Source organism: Bufo gargarizans, chromosome 7 (assembly GCF_014858855.1).
Source record: "Bufo gargarizans isolate SCDJY-AF-19 chromosome 7, ASM1485885v1, whole genome shotgun sequence".
Taxonomy (NCBI): Eukaryota; Metazoa; Chordata; class Amphibia; order Anura; family Bufonidae; genus Bufo; species Bufo gargarizans.
Genome location: NC_058086.1, coordinates 153,274,721 through 153,288,269, shown reverse-complemented (window position 1 = coordinate 153,288,269; position 13,549 = coordinate 153,274,721). Strand labels below are relative to the sequence as shown.

The window sequence follows — 13,549 nt, the reverse complement described above, 5'->3', positions numbered from 1 at the left end:
GAAAGGAGAGGACCTGATGGCCGTGAATGAGGGACTTTGGCACGAGCGCAAGTCTCGCAGGCTGCCACAAAACCCTCAACCGACTTACGAAGCGCAGGCCACCAGAATCTCCGAGCGATGAGATCCAGTGTGGCTCTTACCCCCGGGTGCCCAGCAAGGACCGTATCGTGGTGTTCTTTAAAAATCTTGTGTCTTAAAGCGAGAGGCACAAACAACCTCCCAGGAGGACAAAGATCAGGAGCCTCTGACTGGGCTGCCTGCACCTCTGCCTCCAATTCAGGAAAAAGAGCCGAGACCACCACACCTTCAGCCAAAATGGGACCCGGGTCTTCAAAATTCCCGCCTCCCGGAAAACAACGTGACAGGGCATCTGCCTTCACATTCTTAACTCCAGGGCGAAACGTGACAACAAAATTAAACCTAGAAAAGAACAAAGACCATCTGGCCTGTCTCGGGTTCAGACGCTTGGCTGACTCCAAGTAAGCGAGATTTTTATGGTCAGTAAATACGGTAATAGGGTGTCTGGCTCCCTCTAGCCAATGGCGCCATTCCTCAAAAGCCAACTTGATGGCCAACAATTCCCTATCTCCCACATTGTAATTTCTCTCTGCGGAGGAGAGTTTTCTTGAGAAAAAGGCACACGGTCGCCAATTGGCAGGAGAGGAACCCTGAGACAAGACCGCCCCCACACCCACCTCAGAAGCATCAACCTCAACTATGAAGGGTAAAGAAACATCAGGTTGCACCAAGATGGGAGCGGAAGCAAAACTCTCCTTGATATCAGAAAAAGCCTTACGCGCCTCTACTGACCAAGAAGAAAAATCTACCCCCTTTCTGGTCATATCAGTGAGTGGTTTAACAATAGAGGAATAATTCAAAATAAACTTCCTGTAATAATTGGCAAAGCCCAAAAAACGCATCAGCGCCTTCTGATTCTCAGGAAGCTCCCACTCAAGCACAGCGCGGACCTTCTCGGGGTCCATGCGAAAACCAGAAGCGGAGAGAAGAAACCCCAGAAATTGAATTTCTGGAACCGCAAACACACATTTTTCCAGTTTCGCATATAATTTATTCTCCCGCAGGATGAGCAAGACCTGACGTAAATGTTCCTTATGAGTTTTGAAATCGGGAGAAAAAATCTAAATGTCATCCAAATACACCAATACAAATTTTCCCATCAAATGATAAAAAATGCTGTTCACGAAATGCTGAAAAACGGCTGGGGCATTCATCAAACCAAAAGGCATAACCAAATTTTCAAAATGGCCCTCAGGGGTATTGAAGGCCGTCTTCCATTCGTCCCCTTCTCTGACCCTGACGAGGTTGTATGCCCCTCTTAGATCTAATTTGAAAAAGACTTTAGCCCCAACAACCTGGTTAAACAGGTCCGGGATCAGAGGAAGCGGATAAGGGTCACGAATTGTGATACAGTTCAGCTCCCTGAAATCCAGACAAGGTCTTAAAGAACCATCTTTTTTCTTAACAAAAAAAAAACCAGCGGCAACAGGTGACTTCGAGGGTCATATGTGTCCTTTTCTCAGACTCTCAGAGATATAAGCACGCATAGCGATCCTCTCAGGTTGGGAAAGATTGTATAAACGAGATTTAGGCAGCTTGGCGTCTGGGATGAGATTAATAGGGCAATCGTACTCCCTGTGCGGGGGCAAATCCTGAACTCCACTCTCAGAGAAGACATCCGAAAATTCAGAGAGAAAAGATGGTACAGTCTTAGTAGCAACCTCAGAAACAGATGTCATGAGGCAATTCTCTCTGCAAAAGTCACTCCAACCATTTATTTGCCTCGCTTGCCAATCAATGGTGGGGTTATGCTTAGTGAGCCAGGGCAGCCCCAACACCAGAGGGGTAGGCAAACCGCTAAGGACGAAACATGACACATCCTCAACATGAGCATCACTCACAATTAAACGGATATTGTGAACTATGCCCTTTAATGATTTCTGAGAAAGTGGAGCGGAATCGATAGCAAAAACAGGAATATCCTTTCCCAAAGTGCACACCTGGAAACCATGAGTTATCGCAAATTGATTATCAATGAGATTGACCGCTGCTCCACTATCCACAAAAATCGCACAAAAAATGTTCCTGCTCTCTAGCGCCACCCTAGCCGGCAGGACAAAACGGGAACTGCAAGCAAACGGAAAACCTTCAATTTCCGCCTCAACCCTGCCAATAGTAACAGACGGCACATTTTTAAAAGATTTTTTCCTCTTTGTTTCTTTATTATTCCCAGAGAACTGCCTGAATCTCCTAGAGCAGTGATGGCGAACCTATGGCACGGGTGCCAGAGGCGGCACTCAGAGCCCTCTCTGTGGGCACCCACACCCTGGAAAAAGTCTATGGTGTACCAATATGCCTTAGACTTTCCTGTCACTCATCAGCGCAGGGCGCACCATGAACAGCACAGGCAGTGCACTGAATGTAGGCAGGATATTGTAGATAAATGATACAGTACATGGAAGATATACTATATTGGACTGTAGTATTCAAGGTAAATTGCTGTGTTGGCACTTTGCGATAAATAAGTGGGTTTATGTTGCAGTTTGGGCACTCGGTCTGTAAAAGGTTTGCCATCACTGTCCTAGAGGGACAAATATTTGCCAAATGATTAATACCTCCACAACAAAAACAAACCCTCCCATGCGGGCTGAATCTTCTATTGTCAGAAGCAATCAACCCCAGCTGCATGGGCTCCTGCTCAGAAGGGGCTGACAGCGACTGAGACCCCTGCGCACAGAATGGGACCGCTGCACAGTCCTGGGACCGAGTATGACAGGAAGGAGAGATCTCTCCTCTCTCTCTAAGACGCCTGTCAATACGAATGGCCTGAGACATAGCAGAGTCCAAAGAAATAGGCCTTTCATGAAAGGCAAATGCATCTTTCAATCCCTCTGAAAGACCATGGCAAAATTGACTTCGGAGTGCAGCATCATTCCAACCAGTATCAGCTGCCCATCTCCGAAATTCTGAGCAGTATATTTCTGCGGATTGTTTACCCTGGCATAATAGACGTAGTCTAGACTCAGCCAGAGCAATACTGTCCAGATCATCATATATCTGACCCAGGGCTAAAAAAAATTCATCCACTGAACGGAGGAGCCGTGCCCCCTCCGGCAGCGAAAAGGCCCAGGACTGAGCGTTACCCCTGAGCAGCGATATAATGATCCCCACCCTCCGTTCCTCATCACCAGAGGAATGGGGAAGAAGGCGAAAATTGAGTTTGCAAGCCTCTCTAAAACGCACAAAATTCTCACTACCCCCGGAAAACGTATCCGGGAGCGAGATCTTAGGCTCAGAACAAACTCCATGAACGCCAGCTGAACCGGTCACTTGAAGCTGAGAAAAAGTCCTGCGGAGATCAGCTACCTCCAATGAAAGACCTTGAAGGCGTTCAGCCAAAAGTGAAACCGGATCCATGCTTGAGACGGTTATGGCGGCCTATAATGTCACGGATGGTGTACAGGAAACAAGGCAAAACAACATGCATAAATGAGTCGCTGGATCCAAAAGCTAAGGAACAAAAGGGGGACCCCTGCAGAAGACCTGGCGCTTTCCCTGGCTGCTCAGCCAATGCAAAGATCCGAATGGTGGAGGTTTGCATATCCACGTACCTTGACTATATAACCCCTGAGCACCCTACAATAGTGAGGGGACACGACCACCAGCTCCCTACACAAGATACAGAGGGAGTCAGGGTCACCTGGGATCCAGCAAACAGAAAATAACAGATAAATATTCCACACTTAACTTTGTAGAAGAGAGGAGAATCAGATAAGCATGCACACACACTCCAGGAAGAAGTATAGGCCGCCCAGAAAAGCATTCTGGGGAGGAATTTAAAGGGAAGCAATTAGTCCAACACATGACAGCTGAGAGAGGCTAACGAGATGAGTAACTGAATACCACAACAAAGAAACTCAAGGGGGAGGTTCTGAAAGGCATCTGTCAGAGCTTCTCAGCTGTCTGGTTGTGACACCTGCCTGATCATTGAAGAATCAGTCCAGAAGGTCTACAGCTACCAGGCGCAACTAACTTTGGACTATTAAACACAACTATTTAGCAAGATATTTTTATTGTGAAAATGTGCGTCTTCTAACCCTAAAATTACTGTCATTACTCATTTGTGAACAGACCCTTACAAAGTTTGGCAAAATGGCAGTAGATGCTGATATGTCATCTTCTTTCCCCACATGACATGTAAATCTACACTTTCTTTAGATTTCAAAGATAAAGACAATATTTCGTAGAAGTGAATCTGAGAACTTTTAGAATAATAGATTACAAATGTTCTCCAAGGAAACATCCTATGGTTCTTAGCAGTGGTGTACACAAATCTCATAGGGCCTCATAGCAAAATGTAGTATGGGCCCTCTTCCCTCTGCCCCCTTCCCCCAGTTTCCCAGTACGTGTGCATCAAACATTCCCATGCACTGCAGAATGCAAAGCGCAATGTCTCCGATTTCTGACTAATTTACTTTTTGTTCTTTATTGAGCAGATGAAATTTTAATTTAAAAAATGTGTAATAAAAGGAAGTTACCATTAGTTTCATCCACTTTATCTGACTTCTATGTTGGAAAAAAGAGTGGAACAGGTGCTTCAGAATATGGTGTTCATTCCAAACAGCATGTTTATCAATGTATTTACAACAGACAACTGTCACACATACATTGATAAATCTCCACCATACAGTTCTAAATGACTGCTTCTGTTCTCATATTATAATATTACAAAGCTGTCTGCTTGTAGCCCCCACTAGAGGGAGCTCAGCGCATAGAAATGTATACAGTTACTGTAATAATGTCTTTGCACTAGTGGCAGCTGCATAAAAATGCTATGCTTTCATGTTGGGAAGAGAAGAAGTTCAGCACATGACCCCTTCCCCCCCTGGGTCCTGTAGTAGTTGCGTGGTCTGCCTCCATTGAAGGCCCTGGTTGTTAGTTATTTTCACTCTCTATGACATGGGTAGCATTTAAGGATGCAGTTTAACAACCAGTAGACAATGTTTAGCGATTGATAATGTGGACCCTGATCAGGGTTAAAATCGCTGGCACACCACTTTACTGATCTTACACAGTTTTGCTTTTTTGTAGATAGATCGATAATCTGCCGATTGTGTAAAATAAAATACATATTGTTAAGGGAAATATGGCTTTCAGCCATAACCTCATCCTGATGACCACGCAAATATGCCTAATAATTGGACTCAGTGGTATTCACCCATTCAGTATGGCCGGTAGCATTGTGTCCCTTGTTAGCATATCCTAGGTAGTTGAACAACATCCTCTTGACTAAGAGATGGGGGAAGATATTTGGGTGGTCACAGGGTGGAGTCCATGGTGGGGGGGACTGGGACACAGCAAGATATAGGTGAAAGTTAGGAGTGAGGCGGGGGCTTCTCTTCCTGGACACCGATGGATGCAGGAGCAAGCTAAGTTATATGTGTGCGTATGTGGGTATGTATATAAGTATAATATCCCAGTAGACTTTATATGTGTACATATAGATATTAGCAGTCTGCAATTGTATTCTGTTTATGCATGAGTATATATATGTACATGTACTAATGGTCAGGTACTGGAGGTGAGTTGGTTGAAGAGTAGATCCAGTAGACTGTATATTGGTGCACTCTGGATATACTGTATATACATACACATTATTAGCCGCATTTGCTTAGCATTCAGGGTGGACAGAAACTGAGGTGGCTGTGTGTGGTGGTGTCCTCTATGTATTGTGTTATCTGTATCTCTATGTATATTGTCCATTGCTTTGTCATCTCTATGTTATCAGTAAACTATTTTTATATATAAGTATCTGCGAGGGTTGTGTGTTGCTCCTGGGGTATATGAAGGACTGGAAGAGGTGTGATTATACACAGGATATTCGGGTTGTATGGGAAACAAAGGCAATTTGCTAGGAATAGAATAGAAGGGATGGAAAACGGAGATATACATAAATCTCCATTTTCCAAGAAGCAAAAATCCCCTCTTCAATGGCGAGCTAGGCCCAAATGTTTTAATTGATCTCTGTTGGGATATACTGTTGAAATTGCTGTTATACTGTGAATTTCGGACAGGTAACACAGTTTCATTGAGTCCTAGAGTTCAATTAATTACAGAGAACCTATTTAAGTGACATTCCTGGGTTGCTGATTGTTTCCCATTATAACCTGTGAGGTTTGTTTTGTGTTTCGTTCATTTTTTTTCCAGTCCTTCAGTAGAATCTGCTGGTTGGTAAAAGATTCTTTCAGAAGTAACACACAGATCGCAGGGATAACCATGAGTGACAAAGCAGGACATGGGACTTTTGAAAAGTTAAGTAGATACAGTACGTTTAACCCTGTATTGCCTAGATCAAATGAATCTGTGCAGATGTTATGGGAATCTCTTGTAGATCAAGCTGATTCCTATGACAAATTGCACATTGCTAAGCGTGGTGTGCTCAAACAAACGTCCAAGCGGCTTCACATGCTTGCTAAGCTGATGTGCATATTTGATGATTCCATTAGCAAGCTGGAGAAGGTGGAATCATTTGAAGAGACAAAGCCCCCTGTAAATTTGCATTGTAATTGTTGTGCAGAAGCGGTTAAACAGGTTTCTAGTCTAGAAACACAACACAAAGATAAAGTCAGTCAGATCAGCCTGCTGCAGTCTCAGTTAGCTGAGAAAGAAAAATACTATGCAGATGTTGATAAAGTTTTTATACAGCTGTATATGGAGATAACGGGCTATAAGGAAAAGGCAGCCTCTACAGAGGTGATAGCGGCTGACCTGAGGACCGAGTTAACTGAGAGGGATGAGAAAATTAGCAACATGCAGAAGACCATAACTGAGCTCTCACATCACAAAGATTTGCACTCAAAGCAAATTAGTGTTTTGAGTGCAAACAGGGGGACAGATGAGAGTGAGAGCGCTCCTATGGCTGCCTCCAATCAGACCGATTCCACTCCAATAGCTGTACAAATTACTGCTGGTGACACCATTTGTGGTTTAGGAGGTGGCATGGGACATTTACAGACCACTTCCAACTCACAGACGTGTCACAGCAATGCAGCAGAATTGCATTCTTTCCATAACATGGAGGGGATGCAATTTCTGCTAAAGATATGTAAACTGATTCCTACATATGATCCAGACGCAGATCCTTTCACTTCCTGTGATACTTTTGAGGGACATTGCCAGAAATTTTCTGTCCCTCCAGAATAACGCATGGAACTGTTCAAGTTATGGTTGCCTACACATCTTTTTCAAAGATATGAGGTCATAGAAAAAATTGCCTCCAGGAATGGCCTATTTCATGATGAGGAAGACAGGCTTTCCATCCTCATGAAATTGGTAACAGGGCATACGGACGTCAGCCCAGAGGTCCTAAGTAACTTCAGGCCTACCATCCACGATGATCCCTTGTCGCTTTGTGGGAGGTTTGAAGCCATGTATAGGAAGGTGACAAAGGATCATGGTGTAGGAGCCCCACAAGGCATGATACGTATGTTTGTGGAGAAGTTTCCATATCTTGATACCACAATTCGTTTAACTGCAGCTAAGGAGACATCACTGATTGAAGCAGCAATGGTAATAGAGCAGGTCAGGCAGGATTTGCTAAAGAGTCACAAATCTATAAAAATCAGGAAGAAGGTAGCATTTAATAAAAAAAATGCAAGATGGCTGCATGTTAAAGAAGATGGCAGCCAACAAAATATCTGTGTATTCTAGTGCTCTTCAAAGAAGAAAGTGGGAGAATATACAGTGTTTCAATTGTCTGCAATCTGGACACATAAATCGACTCTGTCCGCACAGAGATGTAAGGCGGGGTGGCTTTCAACCACACATACAATTGCAGAGACAGAGACCTGTTTCATTTGTGAGCCAACAGGCTACACATGAAACAGGGCTGCAAAAAGACACCATTACAACAGATATCCCTACTGGGAATCTATTATAATAGATTTGTGGTGGGGATCCCCAAAGATCTGGCCATAATAAATAACTCAGGGGTCCCCCGTATACTGGTCAGAGCATGCAATCAATGTAAACCTATAATAGCCCCAGTGCATGGGGACATGGTCACCAACACAGGGGGAGGGATTAGGTTTACTGTTGCAGAACCTTTTGTTTGTTTGTCCTCAGTTTGTAATGCAAATGTGATAGAGTTCTTGTAATCTCTACACCCAGGTGTCTGTTGGGGGAGCTGTTAGGAATTTATGACTCTATTAATAGGGGTAAGGCCATACAGCTCACAAACAGATGGTATTGTCCCTCAACCATGAGGAGACAATGGATTTTAGATGAGCTCTTTTGCTTGCATCAATTGGCAATACTGTTGGTTCATAAAGGATAACTTCTTGCATAATAGGACAGTTCAGTCTGGGAGTGCTCTTTTCATGTTGGGCAGGTACCTTAAAAAAAATATATATATAATTTGTGCCAAGGTCTGTTGCTCCCTTAACTTGGCTCAGAGTGTCATCATAAGGGCATGTTCATCATAAGGGCATGTCGTTGCATATCTCCAGTGTGTCCTACTCAAGTAAACCCTGTACTGTCAGCTTCTGAATTGGGTCACTAAAGAGTATGGAGAAATGGCAGTCTATCCCCCTGTCTCTCACTGGCACTTATAAGTAGGCGTTCAGTCAGGCCAAAACTGACTGGGCCCATTAACGGTAGTAACTAACTACCATGGATACATGGCGTGTAATTTGGGTGCTAGCCCACAAAGTCCGCGGCGCAGCCAGTAGGTTGTGGGGCATAGCTCTCCCTATTGGGGATTCTGCGAGGGAGTGGGATGACCCCACAGTGATCCGCAGAGGCGCTTTGTATAAATTGAGACTGTCCAGTCGGACGCGGAACTTGGGCGCAGCCGTTGCAAGTGGGAGCTCCCACTGGGTTGTGATATATAGCCTCAATTTGTAATGTATCTACTAAGAGTGCCAAGTGTTATCTACAGATACTGTCAACAGGGGGAGGCCATGATATCTCCTGATGGATTTTCAGAACTGCAGATGTTGATGTGTGCTCCCTTGAGGAGCAGACTGTTGAATATGATTCCAGGTGGAGAAATGCCTAGAGACACAATGATTGCCCTTGATCTAAGAAGATGACCAGACATCTGTATCCATCATGAAGCCACCAGATGAAATCCCAGATGAACACCAGAACTATCCATACACAAGAAGAAGAATCAACCAATTGGCCAAAAATGCAACATAAATGAGCTTATAATGTATTCTGTTTGTTCTTATTGTAAACACCTCCACACACAGACCAGGCTTCCAACATAGTGTGTCGGTATACCGACAACAGGGGGATATGTTAAGGGAAATATGGCTTTCAGCCATAACCTCATCCTGATGACCACGCAAATATGCCTAATAATTGGACTCAGTGGTATTCACCCATTCAGTATGGCCGGTAGCATTGTGTCCCTTGTTAGCATATCCTAGGTAGTTGAACAACATCCTCTTGACTAAGAGATGGGGGAAGATATTTGGGTGGTCACAGGGTGGAGTCCATGGTGGGGGGGACTGGGACACAGCAAGATATAGGTGAAAGTTAGGAGTGAGGCGGGGGCTTCTCTTCCTGGACACCGATGGATGCAGGAGCAAGCTAAGTTATATGTGTGCGTATGTGGGTATGTATATAAGTATAATATCCCAGTAGACTTTATATGTGTACATATAGATATTAGCAGTCTGCAATTGTATTCTGTTTATGCATGAGTATATATATGTACATGTACTAATGGTCAGGTACTGGAGGTGAGTTGGTTGAAGAGTAGATCCAGTAGACTGTATATTGGTGCACTCTGGATATACTGTATATACATACACATTATTAGCCGCATTTGCTTAGCATTCAGGGTGGACAGAAACTGAGGTGGCTGTGTGTGGTGGTGTCCTCTATGTATTGTGTTATCTGTATCTCTATGTATATTGTCCATTGCTTTGTCATCTCTATGTTATCAGTAAACTATTTTTATATATAAGTATCTGCGAGGGTTGTGTGTTGCTCCTGGGGTATATGAAGGACTGGAAGAGGTGTGATTATACACAGGATATTCGGGTTGTATGGGAAACAAAGGCAATTTGCTAGGAATAGAATAGAAGGGATGGAAAACGGAGATATACATAAATCTCCATTTTCCAAGAAGCAAAAATCCCCTCTTCACATATATATCTAAAAGTCAAGATCTGATGCTATAAACCTTGAAGCCTTGCTATTCTTTACTGCCATCCCATACTCTCATCGCGTTGAAATTATGACATTAAACTAATTTCATTAAAAAATATGTAACTTAAGTACCTGAACCATTGTCCAAAAGCTCTAAAGCCGTTGTCTTTCCATTCTTATCTTCAATAAGAGCTGTAACACTGGCCCCCGTTACAGGTAATAGCCCTTGACTGACCGATGCATATATGACCATTGGACTGGGGTATTGGCCTTGTCTACTATTCATATGAGCCTCAACAGTAACTGGCGGTATACTATTTTCTGCTGCCTTAGAGTTCACGACAATTGCTATTGCTTCAGCTGCTGTATTCAAATTACAAATCCTGTACTGCCAAGGTCCATTCTGAAAATAAACATCCAAAAGCATTAATATACACATCACGAAAAAGAAATACAAAACATGCAATATTAGCCCTCTTACAGTAATTCTTTGTTAAAATGTTATTCCCAGTGCAGACATTTATAGCACATCTACAGGACAAGCCATAAATGTATGATAGATGCAGTATTGTCTCATGGAGAAAACCACGTATATACACAACCACGTCATTCTACGACTGGATGCAGTAATGAGCGGCAGTGGCGGGACTAAGTCGTCTGTTCTCTATGTAGGTGTGAGACCCACAGGGGGTATCCAAACCTATCATACATTTATGGCACATCCTATCAGTATAAAATAAATGGGGTTGTCTGACTTATTTCCCCGGTGTTACCAGTACTGCGGCTTTGGTCTGTGTTTACACTTCTGCCGTGGAGATGTAGCTATACACCCCATCAGCAAATCACTGGCCTCAGCAGTCTTGTGCAGTATACTGCTGAAGCCAGTGAATGGCTGCTGGATTGGTAACATCTTTTTCATATAAAGTTTACTACAGTGTATATACAGCAGGGGTTCACAACCTTTTCTGGTTGGGCGCCACATTGTCAGACTGAAGGAATCCCAAGGGACAAAAATAAAAGTTAAAGGGATATTACCAATACTCTATTTATGGCGTATTGTACATACAGTATTTACTATAAATGTCTCGTTACACCTCCAGGATTCCCATCTAGTGGGAGAATACATGAAAAATGCATGTGAGCAGCCACAAGACATAGACATACATGTCTGTGACCAGATGGTTGGGGTCTGCACAGAATGATATCGAGGACTGCATGTGGCCCCTGGTATGCATGTTGTGCACCCCTGATATACAATATTATACTGATACTGGTATCTTATAACCTTAACTGGTTACCTGGCAGGATGTTAACATTTGTTGGGCTACTCCATTATCATCCTCATACTCCACCACCAGGAATAATGCGGCAAAAGCACAAAAGGTAAGACCCACAAACCAAATGCCAATTTCAGTAACTGGTAATCAGTTCCAATTATCTTATATCCATTCCTGACATCTGCCGTAGTAGTACGGTGGATGTCAGGTCTCTAAAGATGACACCCACTACGGTGCAGAGTGAACGCCACAGCAACTGGGTGCCTGCTGTTTCTCACAGCAGACACCCGGGGCTAATGTCCGCAATTGGCAGTAATGCCAATCGCAGACATTTAACCCCTCTGACCACAGCATCTGAGAGGCTTAAAACCCAGAACCACATGTTTGCCTGGCAGGTATCAATAAGAACTACAGATGGTCCCACAAAAAAATTAATCCATAGACATAATTTTAAAATAAAAGTTATGGGGGTCAGAATATGGTGATGAAAAGAAAAAAATAGTTTTTTCAAAAGTAAAAAAAAAAAATTCTGTATTAAACCACAAGAAAAACACAAATATGGTATTGCAGTAATCGTACTGTCCTGGAGAATAAAGAACACAAGTCAATTTTAATGCATAGTTAACACTTTAAAAACAAAACCCATAAAACTGTGGCAGAATTGCATTTTTTTTCCAATTCAACCACATTTGGATTTTCTTTCCAGCTTCCCATTACATCCTATGCAATATTAAATGTTGCCATTAGAAAGTACAATTTGTTCCACCAAAAAAAAGGCCTCATACGGCTATTTGAGTGGAAAAATATAAATGTTATGGCTTCGGGAAGGCAGGCAGTGAAAAACGAAAACACAAAAATGAAAAATCGCTCTGTCAGGGAGAGGTTAAAGGGGTTGTCTGGTTTCAAGAGATCAACCTGGAACAAGGAACTGATAACTACTTACCTGACAGTGCCCGCACCACCACTCTGATTCTCCTGGCTGGGCTCTACCTATCCGGCTGCAGTGTTGATATCAACACTTGCTGAAGTCAATCTGTGGCCTCAGTGGTGCACCCAGACAACCCCTTAATTAGTTTGTTTTAAATGCAAGCAGGCCCCATTCAGGCAAATAGTGCAGAAATCTCTGTAACAAATCTGCATGTGTGAATTTACCGCAGCAGCCAAGAGAAGACCATACCCACCCTATGGGCTCCGTACCAGTTGGAAGTGTGGCATCAGTCAGTATGATCAGTAAGTAATTTCTATGAGACCAAGGGAGTAACGTCTCTCTCTAATGCACTTAAGGTGAGGATGGACACATAAGGGACTGTCTCACACCCTTCTTATTTTTAGTAGTACCCCTTTAAAATTATAATAATGAAGGTTACTTTTTATAATAAAGTAACTACTATAATGCCTAGTTTTAAATACAGGGAAGATTTAGCAAGTAAAATGACTCTATGTCGAGAAAAAGGAGGAAGCATCTCAGCACCATCCTCTCCCCCTGGCCCAAAAGCAGTTGCGCGGTATTCCTCCATGGTCGGTACACCACTGGTTTCACCTATGCAGCCATACATATTTTAGTCCACATTGGCTATTATAGTCAGGCAAATCATATTCATTGTACAAGAATACAAGGAGGGAAGCCATAATAAGCAGTGATGAGCGGCAGGGGCAATATTCGAATATTTGGGCAAATATTCGTCATATATTCAAGAAATCGAGAATTCGTGATCTCCAGTCATTATTTTCTTGATTGCGAAAATCGCCAATTGGAAAACTTGCGATCAACACTGCTCCTAAAGTCAAAGACATTACAGCCTTTTCATTGGCCCACAAGCAAGAAGAAGTGAGGGATCATGGGTACTGATAAAAAAAATCTAGAATATTCGCCATTACAAAGATATAGCACTATATTCTAGATATTCGCGAATTCTCGAAGTGCCAATATATGTGATAAAAATTTGCGATTAGAATATTCGAGATCAACACTCATAATAAGTCTCAGCCTCCAAACTTCTTATGAAAAGGCAGTTAGTTGAACGCAAAGATACTGTATGAGAAAGACAAGCCAATGCCAACTGCAGCCACCAAAGAAAGATATGCGATTGATA

At 43.0% G+C, this 13,549-nt stretch overlaps 1 protein-coding gene across 1 annotated transcript in view; it reads right to left on the bottom strand.

The window, feature by feature from the left end:
• LOC122943630 (calcium-activated chloride channel regulator 4A-like) overlaps positions 1–13,549 on the bottom strand; it is a 307,666-nt gene that overhangs the window by 217,995 nt on the left and 76,122 nt on the right. Inside the window, exon 12 of the mRNA XM_044301515.1 lies at positions 10,312–10,582. Within this exon, the coding sequence (XP_044157450.1) occupies positions 10,312–10,582 (271 nt within the window). The remainder of the gene's footprint in view (positions 1–10,311; positions 10,583–13,549) is intronic.